We start from the raw sequence: 22,970 nt of genomic DNA, 5'->3' as shown, positions 1-22,970 counted from the left end.
TTCTTTCTACGAACTAAATCTTAATAATAAAATAGTTATTCTTTTTTAAGTAAAGAAACTGTATATTTTTAATGGATTCTAATCAATACATAATAGTTTACCTCCTCTTATGATTCCACAGAAGCATGATGGACATACTTCATCATCCCATTTCATTACCATACAGCCGATGGCACACATAGGTATGGGACAACGTGGCTCTACGTCTATGCCTATGTTTAATTGAAGAAAAAAAAATAGAACTTAGGGAAATGTCACAATGAAAAACAACAAATGAAACACACCTTTGGAATATACTTACAGACAGGTATAGTTGGGCACGGAGTCCGGATGCATTGCAAGCGTCTAAGAACGCACTTTTGTCCTTCAGGGCAATTCTTTTGCTAGATAAATTAAGAGAAATTTCAAGTTCATTTCAAAGACTTCTGTAGTGTGTCTACCAATGCATAACTAGCTCTCCCAACTACTTTGATTTAGTTTTAAAATATTCCATCTTAACTCGACCAGGAAAAAAAACTTCACGGAGATTAGATATTTTAGAAATACACATTATCACTAGATATTCCCGTAATTGACTTGTTGCCATTTAATGTTGCAAGGAGCTGAAATGAAGGATAAACTCTTTCCAACTGTCAGCAACGATTCTAATGTTTAAATACAATTTCAGCAAATAATACCGTTCAGACTGAAGTAAACTAATCGTTTCATCATATAAGTAATTATCATGAATGTAGGCTACCGAAATAAATCTTGAAATCTATCAACTGAATTAGCCGTTTAAGAAAAAAAATAAACTAACATGAAAGATGATGCGGGATAACATTAATACTCCTCTGGTGAGACTCAGGGGATAGAGCTACAGTAGGGTGAACCGGGTTCGAATCCCACCGATGTTGGGTCGATACGAGTTCCGCATCCAGCTTGCACCAACCACAGTGCTGGCCTGAAATATCCTCAGTGGTAGACCAATCATGGGTTACAATCACCTAGAAGTCAGGGTAACCATGGGAGATTCGCGTGATCTTCCTCTCCATGTAACGTAAATGCAAGATAATTCTTTAAAACAGTCCACCACGAAGGTAAATTTCTTCCAATACTCGATCCAGAATGTTCCTTGTCTTCTGGATTGGGATCAAAATGACAAGGCTCCGAAGTTGAACATTAGTAGTCGTAAACCCTAAAATTGGGTCAGCTGTTTGACAACGGTTATAAAATAAAATAAAAATCCCACATCTACCCAAATTAGATCTTCAATGGTGCACAATCGGCCTTCGAGTACTATATTTTGACAATATTATCGGCATTCGAGAAATTGAAGAATACACAGAGCAAAGTTTGACATTAATCTGAAGTATACCCTCATTTTTGAAGCAATAAAATCATCCTCAAATTGAAAGGTTTATTTTATATGAAAAATATCTAGTTCTTGTGAACTATGCTTTACCCCAAAACCATTTTTTAGCAGTTTTCGCATCCCCTCGCTGTTATTTTACTTTAAAAGACCCTCGCAAAAAAAACAAGAAAGAGAGCAAAATCGATTTTACGAAAAGGTCAAATTAATACGAACTAAACTCGAATTATGAAAAACTTCAATTTCAGCTTAAGAAATTAAGAGAATTCGCGGACTTTGTCGATTATCTCTAGAACTACTAGACCTACTTTAAAGAACAATATACAACACTTATACAACACAATACAAAACAAATAATCATTCAACAATTGTAATACACACGCATGATTGTAACACTCGTTGGAAGATATGAAACAACGGTTGCAGAATGGAAAAAAAGGGTTAATATGGTTCCCTCTTACAGATATATAAAGGGTTTCATACTTGAAATAAGGCAATTTATAGTTTCTTGTGGCAATTGACTTGAATTGTCCAGTGGCAATTTCATACCTTCCGACTCCAACGAGCGTACATACACGATCATGTGTGCGTATTACAGTTGTTGAATTGAAATTTATTTTATATTGTATCCATGTACGTACAGATCAAATTTCATTAAAATCGGTCCAATAGTTCTAGAGATAATCGACCCAGTCTGCCAATTCTCTTAATTTAACCAGTGCAGTTATTAAGCGATGAATTCAGCTAAGAACTTAAATAAGACGGCTTTCGAAAGAAAGGAAAAATATTTTTACACGATGCTTCTATAAAAGTGTAACAAAACTTAATTTCTTACACTGTAGAGCTACTATCCAAGAAACTTACTCGAGTTTTTTTTATGAATTTATCTTGTCTACCCCTTCGAACATGTCGCGTTATAGGTAAAATATCACAGAATAAAAATTAAAACTTTATACCATTGTTTGTGCGAAATAGGTATATGGGAGGTACTCCTCACTGAAAAATATTTGCAAAAACTAAACTCATTTCAATAACATTTAAACTCACTGCACATTTTCCTTTATCGTCAGGTTCATCCAGAGTTTTTTCTTCTGCTTCTTCTGGGATATAATCAGCATCTTCATCTTCTCGTACAATTCCGCTCTCCAGTTCTCCAGGTATGACGTCATCCACGTTGTACAGGGCAGATTCCAGGGGCTCACCAAACACTGGATAGGCGTGACCTCCGTTGTAATGGTAACCTGGCATGCCAGCGTATTCTCCGTCCTCGTCATCTCCGTGAATAAGGAAAATCTTGTCGACGCCTGGCACCAATTCTTTTCCTGGCAATGGTATGAAATCTGCTTCCAAATCCTCTCTCTTTTCTAGTTCCATATCATCCTCTGTTGTCGTTTTCTCGGTGGTTGGTTCCACTGTTAAACAAAGAAAATAAATACATTTTGGAACGAACACTATATTTATCAAAATAATCCTATCTGCGATAAATGAGCAACAGGCAAAAACATTGTTTGTATATTTATTAATTTAATGAAGCAAATAGCGAAGCTCGATTTATGAATACGTCTAAGGGTTAATTGAATTACATTTTTAAATTTGTGAACTGTAATCGGTTGTTATCATAGTATTACTAAAAAGTGCAGCTTTTAATTTCGAGAACTTGTCTAATATACTCATACTCCTTTAGCTTGTTTTGACGTATATACATACCTATTTACTTTCTTTTGCAGCTCTGCTTGCTATAAATTTCTTCTGTATTTGTTTACAAAATTTAGGAGGCATCATTTGAAATGTTCTTTAGAAATGCTTAAGAAATATCATTCCAGTGTCAACGTTTTCTTAATGTCTTAAAACATCCTCAAACCTTATCCCTTAAGCACAACTTCCAATTTCGAAAAAAAAGGAAAAGTTTATTGGGTGTTAAGTCTAGAGATGATGATGAATGTAGCGATTGTTCTTTACTCAGAATTTTTATGTTAAATCCTCCCATCAAAAAAAAAACAAAAAAAACAAAGGAAAGTTTGATTCTGGGAAAGTACATTTTTGAATCTGTACATCGGTTAAAAAAAAGGAAAGTGGGTAAAGCAGTCCCACACATACTGTTGTGAACCAGGGGGTTATGGAAATTAAAGTATCACAATTTCATGATCAAAGGATGGCAGTTTCATTGAGCAACTGTCGCTTTTACTTTCCAGATAACCTGGTATTTTATCAATATTAAAGCCTTAGTTATTCACAGTGAATGTAAACTCATAGAATGCATTAATTGATTCACATATTGAAAATGCATCCATCTAGCAATTAAGATTGCGTGTCAGTTACATAAAAACTGGAGATTAAAATTGATTTTGCTCGACATCTATTTCTTATTTTATTTTTCTGTGTAAGGCAATAGTTGTTCAGATACTACAGATGATGTTGCTTACCAGTTGTGGTGGTACTTGTGTGTTCTCCGTAAGAGCATACACATCCTCTGCACCGCCCTTGCGGTACATTAGTTTCCAGCTTGCAGTGGGAAGGACACTGGGGAGATTCCTCGCAGGGGCTCTCACACATACATTTTTGACAGCCTCCCTCTACGGTAATGACACTGCAGTTGTAGCCCAGGCACGTGGGTGCTGGGCATTCCTTCCCTGTGTTATCTGAAAAGAACGCATATAACAACTTTTTACAGTTAGTTGGGCAGAGTTTCTTAAAGTTTATGGAACAGATTTTCGTCGAAGCGTTCTGGTCAGAAAATATTATTTGATTTCATGACATTGCTTTATTTTATGTTGTTTTGAACCGTCGTTGAACAGCCGATTTAATTTTATGGGCTTACGACTACTAATGTTCAATAACGTACCCTTGTCATCTTCAATCCAATCCAGAAATCAAGGAAACTCCTGGATCAAATATTGGGAGAAATTTGCCTTCGTGGAGGACTTTACAACAGAACTAACCCGCATTTCCGTAAAATGGAGAGGACGAGAACTTTTCACGGAGAGCATGACGGCAAGGGGACTCAAACAAATGATTCGTCTACCACTAAGGATATTTCACACCAGCACTGCGGTTAGTGTGAGCCGGATTCATATCGACCAGCCATATTAATTATTTTGTAAAAATACTCTTTCCATGACAGCGCACGTTTTAATCTACAATAAAGGTTTCTTTCAATAAAATGTTGTATTTTCGATACCGCGGCCAAATCACATAACATGAAAGCAAATGATTGTTTCTAAACCAACCCTTAAAAATTTGCAAATTCTTGGAAAAAAAAACATGATTAAAATTGTTGCTCCCGTTTTCGACTGGTTAGAGAACATACATCCAGATAGACGTTCGCTTTTATATATAGAGAGAAGTATGTTAAAAAAAAATTATCTATTTAATAAGAAACATTTAAAAAAAAATTAAGTTAAAAAAATTTCAAGAATTGTTGCGTTTAATTTTTTAAGAAACTAAAAATATTATGCTATAGTTTTAATTTGTTTTGTTGCTTTATTTACTTAAAAAGAAACAAGTAATATTAGAAAAAAATAAATTAAAGTCCATTCCTACATAGGTCAATGAAGAAAAATTTTACTTTAGTTACTTTTTATTGAATAATTTCAATTTTTTCTCCCATATGAAACTAAAATTAATTAAATTTAAAGTATTAAATTTAATTAATGAATGCATATTTGAAAAATTTGTATTAACAAGTCCACTACAAGTTTAAAAAAATGTATTTGAACTTGAGTGGGTGACTAAAAAAGATTTTATTAAGGATTGAAAATTCAAACAAGATATATAGAGAGAGTGAACTAATTAGTAGGAATTGAAAAAAAAACGTCTACCTTTAACATTTCTTCTGCATTTTCTGTTATGAAGTGTTTGAAAAAATTAAAATTGCATATTTTTACCTGAATTATTCCTCTTAGGAGGGGTTTATTGCTATTTGCTATTTTACAGGGGTTTATTGCTTCAGAGAATATCGTAATATTGAAAGGAGAATAACATTAATTCATGTAAAAGTTCGTCGGGACCACGAAACATTATCGTAATTGAGGGAGTTATTGTTGTATCGGATATCGTAGTAGCGAGAGTTCACTGTATATTGTGAGAGCATGCAACATATAAGACTAAACACATTGAATCTCAAAAATCTTTATATAGATTTTTCTTGAAGCAATAATACAATAGAATATGTAGCTTCAAGTAGAGAATAATAAAAAATTATATAAAAGAAATAATGAAAGACTTATTTTACCTCTTGCAGATCTGGACAGTTTGCAAATGCAACCTGGACAACGTCCAGATTCAGCTACTTCCGTTTCCACTTTGCATCCTTCCTGACATACAGGTACAGGGCAGGATTCCCTGCAGTCGCAAATGAGACATCCATTTTTGTTTTCAAATACGCTGCAGTTAAGACCCTGACAAGATTGAGGTGGACAAGTGTCTGAAAGGGATTTCGATTGCAGAAGTGTTGCGGCTGAAAAACGTTAAAAATAAATGAATGTAATTATTAAGAAATCAACATAAAGCAGACTGAAACTCTTTTTTTTAAAACTGAAACGGAACTCTTTGATTTTCTTAACTGCATCACAAATTCAAAAAAAAGAGAAAAATATTTCATATTACATGTAAGACAGTTAAAATACAAAATCGCGAAAGATGTTTTGTCAAGAAAGCTTAGTTAGAAAAGTTAGTCAATAGATGACTCTGTTAAAAAACTGTGTTAGCTCTCCGATTGAGTAACTTATATTCCTCTTCTAAGCTGATAAATCAAACGTGAGATTTCTTTTTTAAGAAAATGTTGGTAGTTCTTTTGGTTGGTAGCTTACCGTAAAACTCGATCAGAAGCTTCATAAGAATGGTGACAATTGCTCAAAAGCAATATATATATATATATATATCATGTCTCATATTTTTCTAACGTTACTTATCACTTAAATTGTTTTGATTCATACCATGATTAGGCGATAAAAAATAAGTGATAAATTTCGTCTCACATCGAAAGCTTAAAAAATTTTATATGTAAAAAAATTTTATTGACGCAAATTATTCCTGGAATTTTTTTATCGCAGAGTCGCTTGTTGCTCAATTAGAGAATGGGTCTGTTAGTCCAAAAAAAGTTTCTTGTGACAACCGGAAAGACATATTGAATTGGAAAAGCTCGTTTCACAGAGCAATGGTACCTCATTAACTCCATAATGCGTTGGGCGAAAATTTGTCAAGAAATATTTTGATCCAACGAAACTTTTTAAACTCTTTCTTAGCTTTTTAGTTTTTCTAGTCGATTCGAAATTTTCTCAAAACAAAAACGAATTCGACTGGAGAGTTTTAACGCAATAACTATAACCGTAGAATGTTTTTTTCTGGGTGATTTCTGAATAATCTCTCAAGTAATCATGGATAAAACTAGAAACAGATTCGTGAATGATGACTAAAACATCAAAAAACTAAAACTGTGATCTGTAATCAAAGTGTCTGTGAAAAAGCTATGTTTTCAAGAACGTTCGCGCATCAGCAACGTTTAATAGATTTCTTAGTAAGAATGACAACGATTTATGGCCATCCACCGTAGCATGATATATTTAATACGGACAGTCGAAATATATATTTAAAACATTCACTGAGCTTTAGGACTCATATCTCAATAAATATCTTCCATGTATGTTAAGATAAAATTTGTCAGCGCTTTAGAATTAAAAATACAAAAATAATGCTGTAAAAAAATATTACATTAGTAGAGTAACGAGGGCGGTTTTAACTAACCCGTAGAGGAGTTTTTGCAAGTGCATCCACATTCTAAACCAATATTGTCTCGTAAGTCTAGATCCATGTCACATCCAACTGGGCACTGTCTTGGCTTACAAGGTAATTGACAGGTACAGGCAGCACATCCGAGAGCATCTATGATCATCGTACAGTTGTACCCTGTACATTGAGAATGAGGACATACTCGTTCTTCTGAAAAAGTATATAAATAAAGATGGAGATTTTCTGTTAAAACATTTTTTTCGATATATTACTTGCTTTATATAAATGTAAGTAATAATGAATTTCTTCTTCGCATTTATTTGAAATAAGGCAAAGCATTAATTTCACATATTTATAAAACTTAGAGATTGTGACGCTACGTTTCATCCTTACATAGTCTAAATGAAATCACAACTAGAAAAATAATCTAAATATACCTAGATTTCCTTGAGGACACTTGCAAACTGGACATCCATGTTCATCTCGTCCACTTAAAATGCAATTTTCTTCGCATGATTGTACACGGCATGTCAGTTTATAGGACTGGCCTGGAAAGACAGATATTTCATACAGTTTTTCAAAAACATACTATCAGCGTATTCAAGATTTCAATCAAAGATTTTTTTTTAAATAGAATTTATGATATCGATTAAATCTTGGAAAAAAAACAATGCTATATTGTTTATTGTATATTATATAAAGAACTTCATGGAATAAGTTGAGTGACGCTGTACCAGATGGAGATTTTCGAAGCGGATTTTGCACGTGTTATAATCCTTATAAGGGCTGATTGTTTAAACAAAAAGTTACTTAAAATGTGTACAAATGTATGTAGTTACGCATAAATATAAACAGTCTTCAATTATCTAAATATTATTTTCATTTTGTTGGGGTGGCCGGTTAATTGCATCATACAGGGGTGATTGTGAACCCAAGTCAAAATTCCGGAAAATTTCTTGAGTTAAAAAAACAATTTAAATTGAAAAAAAAAATTTAAACAAGGTTTTTTTCCTATATTTCTTAGTTTACTTAAAATATATTTAAAATTTTACACATACCTATACCATTTACACATAGCTATGATGACCTGGAGAAGTAATTAAAATTTACAAATATGTCTTTCTTGAGTTTATGATTATAACAACTATTTACTGATAAAAAATGAATATTAATCATGAATATAAGCTTATAAAGTATCTCTCTGGCTCTCCCTTACAAACAAATAAAATAAACTGTGTTATTAAGTTCCACCTTTGAAAATTTGATTTCCGGAAACTTCTGTGAAAAATGATATTTTGAAACGTCTGGACCTTCGATCTCCGGAAACTTACAGATCACTGTTAGCGAAAATTCCGGAAATCCAGATTTTTTCCGGAGCACAATCACCCCTGATCATATAAATACATTAATAATACTTTGTAGTTACATACTTGATGTTATCTCTATGACGTGCATATCCCAAAAACCAAGAACCCACAAGTACATTTGTGGTACATCACCCTAGATTCCGCTGTTTAAAGCTGCGTGCAAGAGCGCTTCAAGCACCTTTCACCATTCTGACCCTATTGACTAGATCTGCTATGTTTGAGGCTTCATAAATGGGAAAATATGTCTTTTCGGACTTAGCGTTTATGAAAATTCTTGATCAGATTGCTTTAAATTACAACATATAAAATTTTCAGTCAATTTAATTGAGAATTAATTTCCATATGATTTGTCCTCTAAGAAGAGATGTTACAAATCTTTACTGTGAGGGTAAATGGAACACAAACAACAATGGGGGGGGGGGGGTCGGATTTCACGAGAGTACCTGCTTGGTGATCAATTTTTTGAACAAATCGTCTGTCTTTTGATGAAACTAAACAAGGTGAGCAATTCAAATGGGGATATCAATGGAGGTTTATTACAATGGGGACGTCTAGAGAGGGTCGTTTATGAGATGCCCATTGAATATCGCTGGACATTGTCGTTAGTCGCTGTTAAAGCGTTACTGAAATGCCAGGAATATTTCAAACTCTACGTGATTTACGTCGATGTGTAGCAGCTAATGGTCACTTCCTTGTGCATTCGTCGTAAAATTCTCAATAATAAAAATTATTTTGACCTCGATACTCGTTTTGATTGCATTCAAAATTTTTATCGAGTAGTTGTTCTACCGCATATCACCCTTTGTTTTTCGGGAACAAAACCTATGGAAAAAATTGTTTGAAAACCTTACAATTCTGATCAGTAGACTTTTTTTTATACTTTTATAGAATCATCATATAATTTTTTTTCTTTTGAAAACAGCCTTATTTAAGTTCTTAGTTGCACTCATCGCTTAAAAACTACACTGGTGTAAAAAATTAAGAAAATTTACCGACTAGGAAACCAGATTAAAGCGTTCTAGTGTAAAAACTGTATAATTTTTCATAATTTTATGTTTGTACCGCTATTTTCTTGTCTCCTATACATAAAATACACTGGTGCAAGAAATTGAGAGAATTTGCAGACTGTGTCGATTATTTCCAGAACTACTGAATCGATTTTATTGAAATTTGATCTGTACATACAATGATAAAATACAAAACAAATAACCATTCAACAATTGTAATACACGTGGATGATATTGCGTAACACTCGTTAGAGTGGGAAGGTAATAAACAGTGATTACAGAACAAACAAAAAAAAAAAATGGGTCAATAGGGGCTAAGCTATACAGGCCTTGCAGTGTGATTTCGTACTTGAAATAAGGCAGTTTATCATTTCCTGTGGCAATAGGCCTGAATTGTCTTGCGGCCATTTCATACCTTCCGATTCCAACGAGTGTGACGAACGATCATGCGTGTGTATTACAGTTTTATGAAAAATTATACAGTTTTCACACTAGAACACTTTATCTGATTTCTTAATGCTTGATTTACTGGATGCGATTCTTGAGTGGATCACTCTTGGCGTCTCCAACTCACAGAAAAGTGTTTGTTTAGTTTGACAACTGTTGTTTTCTTATTACATGTATTGAAATTTTGCACTGCAAAAATGGTTTGTTTCATTATATTGTACAGTGAAGTTAATTGTTTCATCATGTTTTTTTTCCTCTTTTCATTATACTTTATTTCTAAAGAGTATTTTTTTTCATCAAGTTCTTTAGCAAAAAAGCGTTTATTTTATTTATTGATTTATATTTTTTTGCAAAAAGCTCTAGTTTCATCACGGCTCTATTAGAAAAAGTGTTCGTTTTATGGCGAGTTTCGAAAAACGTTTGTTTCGCCATTTTTATATAAATCTTTTAAACTGTGTACATGTATGAGGTATACATATCAGAAAATATAAATTTTTTTTTTCAATTTTAAAATAGAATTTTCTAAGCGATGTTACCCTGCTCTTTACACTTGCAGATTGGACAATTGTTTTCATAAGAGCCGATGACATCGCAGCCTTCGGGACATGAGGGTTGACCACACCCAAATGACACTGCTTCACCTACAGAATAAGCATAGAAAAAAAAGAATGAGGAAGTGTGTAATGGAGCATAATGAATTAACTCATAACACAAACAGTTCGAATTTCACTTACACTGGGGCGTTGGTAGGCAGGAACCACTGCTGCAGTTTTTTTCAACCAGCATACATCGCTCATTAAGAGGGCATCGCATTTCCTGAAATGAATATTCATACATTTGTATTTACTTTAAACACTAAAGATATTTTTCTTACAAAATTTACTGAGAAATCCGAATTGAACAGTCAGTTTTGTGAATAGAAATTTACTGCATACGTTACTGTTAAAGTGAGAAATCCGTTATTTCATAGAATAGCCAGGTATATCATGAAAGAAGTCAGTTAAAGTGCATAAAATTATTGAATTCTACGATTTAACTAGGTGTTTTTTAGAATAACGATTACTTGATCGTTGAAGCATGAAATCCGTTATTTCATAGAATAGCCTGGTATATCATATAATACAGATATACAGGCCTTGAAGCGTGATTTCATACTTGAAATAAGACAGCTTATCATTTCCTCTGGCAATTTCATACCTTCGGACTCCAACGAGTGTTGCGCACGATCATGCATGTGTATTACAATTGTTGAATGATTATTTGTTTTGTATTGTATCAATTTTTGCTTTGTATTGTATCAATGAATGTACATATCTAGTTTCATTAAAATCAGTTCAGTAGTTCTAAAGATAATCGACCCAGTCTGCGAATTCTCTTAATTTCTTTCACCAGTGTATTATATACTTTAATCGACTGGTCTAGATATTTCTTGAAATACCTAATTATTCTACGAAATAACAAAATTATACACTTTAACGGTAATACATACATAACCAGAATTAGAAGATTAAAAGGATGCAAATCACTTAAAAATAGAATAAAAGAAAAATGTGTTGTTGAAAAGGCATGAATAAAATTAAGTTATTTATGTACATTTAGGAGCAACTTTAGGAGCAACTTTTAAGAGCAACGATGATGCAATATCTATAAGGGGTTGAGGCTATAAATTGATAAACCATATTTCTTCTAATTGCGAGTTTTTAACATTAAACTGTTATACAGTATTCTTTCCAAATATGTGGGCCACTTTAAGAAGATTTTACTTTTAATGTGCCATGGCTTCAAGTCATTTTAATTTCTGAAATAAAATTCCAAAAAACATTTTTAAGCATTCAAATTAATTTACTTTGTTCTCAGTAAATGTATATACATAGGAATTTGTATATTAAAACTAATGCCTGTGTAATACATTTTTAATGTTTCAAATACAAATGAATTGCTGTGCCCCAATCTTCTTTTATTTAGCTTCAATTAAATCAACTGATAATTAACATAATTTTAACTTTCTAGCTGTGGAAATTGTGTTATATATATATATATATATATATATATATATATATATAAGAGAAACTTATTTCATTTTCAGTTTAAAAGTCAAACATTCAACCCACCATTTCCCCCCCCCCCACTGTGTTAACATAATATTCTGTTACCATTACCATATTTGTTGAGTTGACAAAAATGGTTCCTATGACTCTCTGAATGGTTTGTTTTTATTTAAGGTAGCCATTTTAAAATTTTCATTACATTTGCTGTATTCTAAGAAAATAAAGCTTTGGCAATGTTTACTTACTTTCCCCTCTATTTCTATCATAATTGTTTTAAGTTGGCTTTTTATTTGACTTTTTTTATAATAAGATCAAATTACTCTTCAGTTTTTATTTTATGAACTATTGTTTGTTTGTTTTCAATAGAACCCGTCCAAATAAATTGACTCTTTCCCCTACGTTTCTTTTTACAATATGATATGTTAGTGGTAGCTTTATTTATTGACATTCATTTACTGACTTTTAATTTAGTATTTCATTAAGTTAACTAAAAAAATATAAATATGTGTCAATATTTGATGACAATATTTGGCGTTTAATATTTATCTCTACTAATAGCCTCACTACTTTCTCTTACTATTAAGCTTTATGTAGTGAATACAGTTTTGGTGATTATAATTTCAATTATTTACAGTATAAGTTTGACTAGAGTGTATACTGTTTCAGATAACTGCTTTTTTTTAAATTGAACATTGAATTGATAATCGCGGGGGGGGGGCATAAGTTAATGTTTTACATTATGTTCGAAATAAAAAAGTGCATCGTTGTTTCTTTAAGTTTCATGGATAAGAAGCAGTCCAAAGGAAGCTGAAATTTTCATTCGAATATTTTTTTAAGAAATTTTTTTCGATATTTTGAAGCGTTTTGAAATGACGTTTTAAATGAACGTTTTGAGACATTCTCCATTTTGAGGGGTTAATTGCAATTTTGGTGTTTCTAAAATTTGGCTTGTTGATTTGTTGCCCAGCTGTAATTGCTTAAAATTACATGGTTTTTAACATAAATAACATTCTTTAACATTGAACACAATATAGCATAGTTTAGTTTACAAGATCACGTTTTTATCAACCTTGAACGAAAAATGAGGCAAAAATGTAGCAAGTTTTTAAAAATTACATAACATTAGCAGTACATTACATTACAAATTACATAACATTACATAATGTAATACTTTCAGGTTTGTAAGCATAAAAAATGGAAGAAGTGGGTAATAGTGTAGGAGAAAATTATGGTAGTAAAAAGTTCAAATTATCTATGAAAAGATACAATTTTTCGGCACATTTTGCCCATTTATTAAATTAGGACAATTTTGCTGTTATAATTATGGTTATAAAAAGCGTAATTCAACTCTAGAAGAATATTATTTGTTAGCCAGTAAATATTTTAGGCCAAAAAAATTGCAAAATTTTGGCTTTCACTGTATAATTTAAAAGAAAAGTATTTTATAAACTGTTTGAGTGTAAGATAATGTGATCTATATTTGCTTTCCTTTAAAAACCTTTATAAGCTAAGTTAAAAATAAGCTTTTATCATCTCATTTATGTACCTTGCATTTTTGAATCAGCTGTTGCATAGAATCAGCTTCTTGAGATTCTTCTGTATGACTGTTATCAAAACCTGTAGGAACAAAAAATATATTTGAAAATTCATTGAAGAACATTAACAAAATCAGCTTACAAAAATGAACAAATAAGTTACAAAGTTTCAGAAAAGAAATTCACTATGGAGAAATTTAAAAAAAAAATTAATACCTTAATGAAATCTGACAATATGCTGGTTTGAAAAAAATTTCTTAAAAGTAGATACTATGACCAGATACTATGATTAAGTAGATACTATGATAAAAGTAGATACTATGATTAAGAAAAGACTATTGCGGTATAGGATTTAAGTAAACATCCACGACTGCATATAGTTCCGTTTTATTTGGTTATCAAACTATATAAATATGTTTTCATAACAATTTAAGAGCTTTGAAATTTTAAACAAGTCAAACAGACATTTAATTCGTGCTATCTTTTATTATGAATATCACAAAATTATAAAACTGGTTTAGGCATAAATGCATAACTGACAATCAACAACCTTCAAGCGGTGTTTCTTAAAGTAATTTTTTTTCTAACTTGCACTGTAGATAGCCCTTGAGATTTACATCGATGCATTTACTAATTAAATAGCCTTCGTCGCACACAAAAATTTGTTTTGTAGTTAGTCTTTTTCTATACTAAGACTTTAAAGGTATTTCTAATTCAGTCACTATTGTTATTTTCTTTAAGTTTAGGTTGAAAAGTTTTGCTTGTTTATCATATGGTGCTGCTTCTGTTACACGTGTAGCAGAAATAGCAGAGCATGCAAATTTTTAAATAAATCTGAGTTATCGAATTTGGATGTTTCAGATGTCTGAAAATGCGGTCAGTTTAAATCATCGTTAGTTTCACACATATTATATTTCTGACTTGTATTATAGTTCATTAATTTAAATAATATAATTATGCGTGAATAATATCATAACTCTAAAAGTGATAACTAATTATATGAAGGATACAAGAACTATATGAATGATACTATAGTTATATGAAGGATACAAGAACTATATGAATGATACTATAGTTATATGAAGGATACAAGAACTATATGAATGATACTATAGTTATATGAAGGATACACTTACTATATGAATGATACAATAGTTATATGAAGGATACACTTACTATATGAAAGATACTATAGTGATATGAATATCTCTAAAATTATTGGAATGACACTATATAAATAATTATACAATAAGAATTCGATATTTTGAAGATATTTTTTCTTCATTTGAAACTTCATGGCTTATTTTCCAGGCTTATGACTTATTACCAGAACTCCCTTTTTTCTAAATTCTAAATTTTAAAATACCAGTACAAACGAATTCACCATGAAAAGATTTTCCCGTTGTACAGCGTCTTTTTGAACAATGAAGATTGCATCGATTTGAAGATTAAAGGACTTCGGGTGTAACAATTTGAAGTTTGCCATTTTTTAAAAAAAATTGCCAAGATGAAATTTATTTGTCAATTTTAAGATAGACTAATAATGATGCCTACTAAATGAGAAGTTGATTTTAAAATAAATAAGATGGTCTTACGGAATATATCATTGATTCTGCAAATACATCCTGAGCATTCATTCGCGGGATTTTCTGGTCGACAGACCGGAGGACAGGGAACGCACCTAGACTTGCAACGACACACCGAACAGCCGTCCGCCTTTTTAACCAGCCAGCAGTTGGTCCCCTGACAGATGGGATCCGGACAAACCCCTGCGAACAATTTTAATACACTATCTCAGTCAATTAAAATTACAACAAAATAGTATTAAATGCGAGGAGATAGTGATATTTAGTATAAGCCGCAAGAGAAAATCCTACACTGTTTCATTCTGAAATTAAGGTAACATAACTGGCAGCTGTTTGTCCACCCGATTAAACGCAAAGTTTACGGTAAAGAACATTTTTTCTTTTATGGTTTTGAAACCATTTACAAAAAGTATGGCTATAACACAATGAATACAAAACTGAACGGTTTTTTAAACATTTACTACTAGCATTTTTCAAAAACGTAAAAAAAAATTTATTTTTTTAACTAGACATAGGAGTTCGGCTTTTCGTAAGGTAATGGGCATTGGAGAGTTCCGGCCACTGGAAATTCTTCATGTGTTGAAAGGAATGGAGGAAATAGTGTGGGGTCAACACTAGGACTCCAGTTCTGCCGGTCATGAGATGGACAGATAAACTCGCTCGTTTATGATATGCACGCAGTTGCAAAGGTTTAAGTAGCTTCCGTAGGGGGTTCCAGTGGGTGCGATAAAATTATGGTTGTTTAACCGTAATTTTATCGCACCGTAATTTTATGGTTGTTTAACCGTAATTTTATGGTGAAAGCAATTAATAAACAGTTTTTCTCAAACTTAACAGTTTCATTACCATTTTATATATTGTTATTTTACTGCTTTGATTAAATTTGGTAAAATGACCATTCAATAAATTGTTATTTAACCATTTTTTCCGGGAAATTTTAAACAGTGTGTAACGTACCGGAAAAATTTTTCTACACATTTATTCATCGAATAATGACTCTAAACATTATCCTAATAAATTAAATTTATTTTAAAATAAAATTAAAATTAAAAAAACTGACTTGCTCAGTTTCTTATTTTCTTGAATAAGATAATGATAAATTGAAAAAAAATGCAATAATTAAAATTGTTTACAGTTTTTTAATACGGGTCGGTGTTCTGTTAGTAATAGTTATGATTGACTTTCCATCTCGATAAAAACTCCCCTTTTAAGGCCTTTCGTGGAAATGAGAAAAGAAAACTGTCTTATAAAAACCTTTTAATTTTTTTGCATATTTTCGGGAGAAGAAAAGAAAAATTTCGCGACAACGATGATTTAACGCATGTATAACATGAATCGCTCAAAAAGTCATGGTAGTCGCGAATATTTTATTCCTCCCGAATATATAGAAATAAGATGGATTTTCTACCATTATTTTTTTGATAAACTGATACGTTAATTTTAATGAGAACATCAGAAATACAATAGAAATTATATTTTTGGAGTCAGGGAAAAGGGACAGAAAAAAAAGGATTGATATTGTTTAATGCTGGCTGGTCGTTGGCAAAAGGACGGCCACTGTTATATGTAAATGGAATGGTCACTTAACGGATCCAAATTTAAAAAAAAAAAAAAAAAAACATGAATTGGGGGGGGGGATATTTCGCTTTTATGAAATATTTAAATTAGATGGTATTTTTAACAGACATAACAAAAAAAACTCGGATTATTCAGATAGTTACCGAAAAGTTTATAAATTACTCTTTGGTATACCTGTAGCCTAGGCATCATTCAATCACGACAAGTTGCGGGAAAACTTAACGTGAGAAAAAATAAGTGTACTTTTTTGGGCTAGTATTTCAAACTGGTATCATTTCGATTCATTACAACAGAAAACTCTTTTGGCAAGTTATAGATTCATTTCTTTTCTACAAATGAGTTGTCCATATTGGGTTTTTTTCTGATTCTTTTCACTGGAATTTACTCTACCGGTTCACTTTGAGCTCACTTTGTCCCCACCATGTTATGCATGCGGTTAATCGCAGTTAGGTTCTTAAACCAACGTTATTTGCGTTTTCTGGTTTCTTTAAATCCAGAGAAAACAATTTCAATCACTTAATATATTTTGCTACTCACCGGCACTTTTTTCTTCGCAAGTATAATCTGGACAACAGGAATGAGGTTTGTAGACTGCTTTACAGTTCTTGTAATCGTTGTTGGGCGGAGGCGGACATGAACTGTGGATGCAGGTGAAGTCTGGTGGCGTCTTACAGGTGCACGTGACGCAATTCGTCGGATGCTTGATGTCAAGAACGTGTCCAATCGGGTAGTATCGGTTCTCGAAGTAGCACATCTCATCTAAAGAACAAAACATAATTGGAACGCTTCATATTTAGTTGGTGTTCATTCTTTTCTTAGGAGCAATTTTTATCTCGGTTCCACTAGGACACAAAATTAAACGAGACAGGATGGGGCCTAGGTTAAGGATGTTCAGAGCAGAGAAGTTGCAAACTGGCGAGGAATTTCATAGTTTCTAGAGGGAATAGTGTCACTTCCTTCCCCAAGTCCAAATTTTTGAAGGTTTTCCATTGATTGACCAACATAGTCTTGATGGTAACAGTCAAAAATTCTATCATGAACCATTACATTTTTTGATGGTAAGCAACATAGAATTTGGACTGATTTAGGATGGTCCAACATAAGAAAAGCAACTTTTTTGATGGTTTGATCATGTTGAAGCATCAGAAATTTCCATAATAGTTTCTTAGTGATCAACGAACGTTGGAACGATCATGAACAACCATCACCCCAATCTAGGAATTCTGACTAATTTATGATGGTTCGACATCATTTGATGGTCACCATCATTCAATATTTTCCATTATGCGTTCATGTTTTTGATATGCCAACAATCTTCCATCATTCCATGATGAAAAATGCTACTTAAATACTATGATGGTTAACCATCAACAGAAGTTTAATTCTCATGAACCAACAATCCATGATGATCTGTGATGGTCCCCGAAAGTTCCAAATATACATTTCCATAATGGTTTAATGGATATTCTGATTGGTTCTCAGGAATTTACCATCAAAACAATTTGGTTTTATTTACAATTTGGTTTTATGTTGAACCATCATAAATCCGCCCGAATTCCTACATTAGGATGATAGTGGCACATGATCGTTCCAACATTTGATTTCTAAGAAACTATGACGGAAATTTCTTATGGTTCAACATAAACAAACCATCAAAATTAGTTGCTATTTTTATGTTGCACTATCATAAATCAGTGATGGTAATTCATGTTGGTTACCATAAAAATATATTGGTTTATGATGGAATGTTTGATGGGGACCATCAAGATTATGTTGGTCCATCGATGGAAAACCATAAAAAATTTCAACTTGGGAAGGTTTTTCAAGTCCAATACCTTGCAAATGGCCTGCGTTGGACATTACATACATTCAAAAATTAGCGAGGCGAAAACAATCACTGACATCTCTCTTGGAACTTAAAGTGAGTAAATTGCTATCATTTTGATATTTTTTTTTCTCTATCAGTTCATGCATTAATTTATTTTGTTTCAATAAGTGGTTCGTAAACCTTAAAAAAATATAAATTTTCTATGTTAAGTTGATTTCAATTTAAAACAAGATCAGAAAAAAATCTGAATAAATATATTATAGCTGCGTCTTAAATTATGGAAATGGAGTAAATGAGTTTTTGGCAACAAGAGAAATAGGAAATGGGTCAAATTCGGTTGGGAACTACTAGTCTAGAATTAGACCAATTCACCTCCCTAAAAATAATATATTTCGACAATAATTTGGTCAAGGTTTTAAATAAAATATTGAATCTGTGAAAACCTGAGATATAATTGATTAAAAGGGATTAAAATTATGAAATGAAATTTTAAATGTTTTAAAAGACCTCCTCCAGCGATAGTCACTCCTTCATCACATCTTGATGAGTTTGATAAAATGGTTCGATTTTTCCCCCAGGGTTGCTAAGCAACGGACTTGTCTCAGAATAAATTTCCCCTCTACGAACTGAAACTTCCCTCGTCTAAGCAGAAATGGATGTTTGTTTAGAAGCGCAATTAAATGCATAATGGAGCATGTAAGCCAACTACGCAATACTATAAGTCAATAAAGTAATGGGTATTCGTTCGTATCCGCAATTAAATACAAAATCCCGCATATAAGCAAAGAAAATAGTAATTTGTTTATTGTCGCAATTAAATACACGATTGAGCATATAAGCACATTACGTAAGTTTAAAAGTCCATAATGTAATTAATATATGTTTACAGCATCAACATATTCGCGTATGTAAGTCTGCAAGTCAATAGGGTAAAGGATATTTTTATATCAACAATTAAATGTATACAATGGAGCATACAAGTCAATCACATAATGAAATAAACTAAGTTTATAAAGAGATCAAACAAAATCAAGAATGTCAGTTTACCTTCATCATCATCCAATTTGAAACTGGGAACTTTCATGGATTTAAAATCTTCATCTCCTACGCAAAAAAAAAAAAAAAAATTATTAATTAACTATGGGTATGATGATAATAACTATTCAACTTTTGAGGTTAACGGTGTGAAAACGAGTTAAAAATATAATGAACTTTTTCTATTCAAAATATTTTTTTAAAAAATGTATAAACACTATTATAACTTCCCATTCATATTTTTTTTTATAACCGGCATTGAACCTCCGACCCAATTTTGGGTTTACAATTACTAATGTTTAACTCCGTAGCCTTGTCACTCAACCGAAAACAAGGCAACTCTTCAATCAAGCTTTGGGAGAAATTTGTCAAAATGTAGGACTTTTTTATGGAACTAACCCGCATTTGCCTTGCATGGAGAGGAAAAACACGAAAAAACCCCTATGGTTAGTCTGACAGCAAGGGGACTCTAACCCATGATCCATCTACCACTGAGGATATTTTACGTCAGCACGTTTTACGTAAATTGTGGTCGGTGCGAACCGGATATGGAATTCGTATCGTCCAGCCATCGCCGGGATTCAAACCCTGTTCACCTCATTGGAGAGCTAACGCTCTATCCCTTGAGCAACTACAGCTCATTTCATGTAGACTATAAAAAATATTTTTTGTTAAATGGCTGTTACTGTAAACTTTACAAATTTTATAGAAATTGGTTTAGTGAACAACAGCGAGCTTTATAAAATCTTAAATAATCTTTTCTATTCTCGGGCAAAGAATAATGAATATCTTTAAAGTTTTTTGATAATTAATTTCCAACTGATACAGCACGTCTTTGGCTATTTTTATTATTATTGTTATTTTTTTGTTGATAAAAGCAACTGGCAAGTGGTTAAGTTACAATCTGCTACTTTGGATTGAATTTCAATTTTCTTACGCTGTCATAAAATAATTTAATACGAACGCGTGTTTCCTTGCATTCCGAATTTCGGAAAATATGTGTTTAATTTTTAACACAATTGATAATGATGCATTAATAGCATTATTTTATATAAAATTTAATTTTCAGTTACAGAATATTATGTTTTTAACTAACAATTTACATCCTCAAATTTGTCAAGTGATGACAACTAAAAGCTATAACTAAATTATTAAAAAAGGCAACTTAAAATAATGAATTGCAGCTTAGAAATAAATCATTAGTCGTAATAATTTACTTTTGCATTGTCATTCAAGGTCATTAACATTGTCATAGAAAATGTATGCATGATTTTTGCGAATTTTTTAAAGGTTAATTATTGCTAACTTATACATTTATTTTGATTCAAAACTTAAATTTACAAATTTTTCATTCTTTTTAATTATTAATATAAATATAACTATAAATAATAATCAATATAACTATAAATAATAATTTGTAACTACAATAAATAACTATATATAAACTAAATAATTTCAAGAAGCATAATATCGGAACAACAATAAAGTTTGAAAATATTGTCGGGATTTCATTATTTTCACTGATTTAGTAGATTTTAGTAAAATCGTTTCGTTTCTCAAAGGAATTACAAACAAATCTAGTAATTTTGATTGACACAATTCATTATAAATTTTGATACTGCATTCAGACTTTCTCTACTTAAGAGAAAATTTTAGGCCAATCAAAGGCCTACTTCGATGGATGGTCCCCATTGAACAGTTGACTCCCTACTTGTAACTGCTACATTATCCACTTCCTCGCGCTTTTGCTACTCCGTCTCGATCACACACAACGTTGACCTGTATACTGCTTATGGCAGCACAGGAATGACCACGACAGTTAACTTAACACAGATATCGCAATTAGCATTTAAAGGATCTTAATATAGCTCTCCCGGCTTCTCACAAAACAGCAACAAATCAACTAGTGATATCCGTTCATCGCATTCTATCACAGATATAACTCTGGTGGGGGAGTACTATAGTGTGTCTACTACAACAAAAATACAATTCCAATTCCCTAGTATATAAGACATGTTAACTCGATTGTATGACAGGACACCTTTTCATAGATGTTGACATTGTCGATAACTATTACCACCACAACGAGTAACAGATTTTTTTGATACAAAAAAATTAGTAAAGTCTACAAAGTATTTTTGTTCAGTGCCTGTAATTATACTGATTCTGATTTAATAATTGATAAGATACTGATTTTGACTTAGGTTTTCTCAAATTTGCTAACTGCTTTTCTCCATCAGTGTTGCGATTTCCACATCACTTCAATATATACTTTTGTGCGTTCTTTCTTGAATATTATTTTGATCTGATTATTTGATTTTGATTTGAACAGGAAGACATTTTTTAATTAGTTTCAAATTTATGATTCTGTTATGCTTAATTTACAAAATAAATTTTTGGATTTTTAAAACGATCTGCGCAGATTTTTCAGAAGACTGGTATAGAAATTTTTTTTTTAAAATATTGTTTGAAAGGCTATGGAAATTACATGTTTTGCATTTTATCTGTGCTGGTTCTTTAAAACAGGAACCAGTAGACGATAACAATTTCCCCTCTTGGAATCAGCACAAAAAAAAGAAGAATTGAAGAACAAAGGAACTAATTTAAGTCTTAATAGTGTTTGTCGGAGCTTTTTCTCCAAGAAAAACTTAAAAAAGCCTCATTTCAAATACTAGTGGCAAAGCTGTAATTTTAAAGTAGATACACCATTTTGGCGTCAAAAATTATGTTTTTTTTAAATGGATAGAATGCTTTAAAAATTGTTAAGCTTTCTTTAAAAACCTCCAATTTGTCGAAATTTTTTGACCTATTTGACAAACATCACATTTAATGAGTAATTTTCAATTTTTGCAATTGAGCACAGCTATTGCAGATTTGGGGTAATTTTTTAATTATTGAAAAATTAGATCACTTACGCAAAACTGTGGTTTACTTCTTAATGGCAGTTGGAGCCATTTTCAGAATAAAATTGACCTAATAGTTACGAGTAACTGTTATAAACTCTCAATAAGGTTATGAAAAACAGCTCCATATCAAGAGCTTTCAAAAAATATAATTAATATGCATAGCAAACTGATACATTTTTAACTAAATCCAGTTAAATCTAGCGAATGAATAGTATATTTACCGTCTGAGCAGTGATAGTCTATGGGACAGCAGGTCTTTTCGTGGTAGATAGGTATGCATCCTTGCTTCAGTTTCCTCGAGTCTCTCTCCAGCATGCAGTCGTGCTGCCGACAACTGCTGTTTCCACCCACACCTTTCCATTTATCGTCACAAAGACAGATGAGGCAGGGATCTTCTTCGGGAAAGATTTGCTCCCCATCGTAATACATCTTACCTCGATACTCACACGAAGGAACTGCAAAACAATTAAAGTTTTTCTTTTATTTATAAAAAAATATTTTCGAACATTCTTAAAAATAATAGAAGTTTTTTTGACACGAGGAGCAAATTTTTGA

General features: G+C 32.0%; 1 protein-coding gene across 1 annotated transcript in view; it reads right to left on the bottom strand.

Moving 5' to 3' along the window:
- Positions 1-22,970, bottom strand: part of LOC107438039 (uncharacterized) — a 165,504-nt gene that overhangs the window by 63,689 nt on the left and 78,845 nt on the right. The window contains exons 7-20 of the mRNA XM_087162368.1: positions 22,637-22,870; positions 19,522-19,578; positions 17,184-17,405; positions 15,078-15,251; positions 13,494-13,564; positions 10,634-10,715; positions 10,436-10,540; positions 7,516-7,626; positions 7,094-7,288; positions 5,583-5,807; positions 3,775-3,990; positions 2,399-2,763; positions 302-383; positions 102-212 (exon numbers count right to left, since the gene is read on the bottom strand). Coding sequence (XP_087018494.1) covers positions 102-212; positions 302-383; positions 2,399-2,763; positions 3,775-3,990; positions 5,583-5,807; positions 7,094-7,288; positions 7,516-7,626; positions 10,436-10,540; positions 10,634-10,715; positions 13,494-13,564; positions 15,078-15,251; positions 17,184-17,405; positions 19,522-19,578; positions 22,637-22,870 — 2,250 coding nt within the window. The remainder of the gene's footprint in view (positions 1-101; positions 213-301; positions 384-2,398; positions 2,764-3,774; positions 3,991-5,582; positions 5,808-7,093; positions 7,289-7,515; positions 7,627-10,435; positions 10,541-10,633; positions 10,716-13,493; positions 13,565-15,077; positions 15,252-17,183; positions 17,406-19,521; positions 19,579-22,636; positions 22,871-22,970) is intronic.

The sequence above is a fragment of the Parasteatoda tepidariorum genome, chromosome 4, assembly GCF_982258835.1.
Source record: "Parasteatoda tepidariorum strain Cologne lab strain chromosome 4, Ptep-v5.0, whole genome shotgun sequence".
NCBI lineage: Eukaryota > Metazoa > Arthropoda > Arachnida > Araneae > Theridiidae > Parasteatoda > Parasteatoda tepidariorum.
The sequence above is the reverse complement of the archived record's forward strand: the minus strand, read 5'-3'. Positions and strand labels throughout refer to the sequence as shown.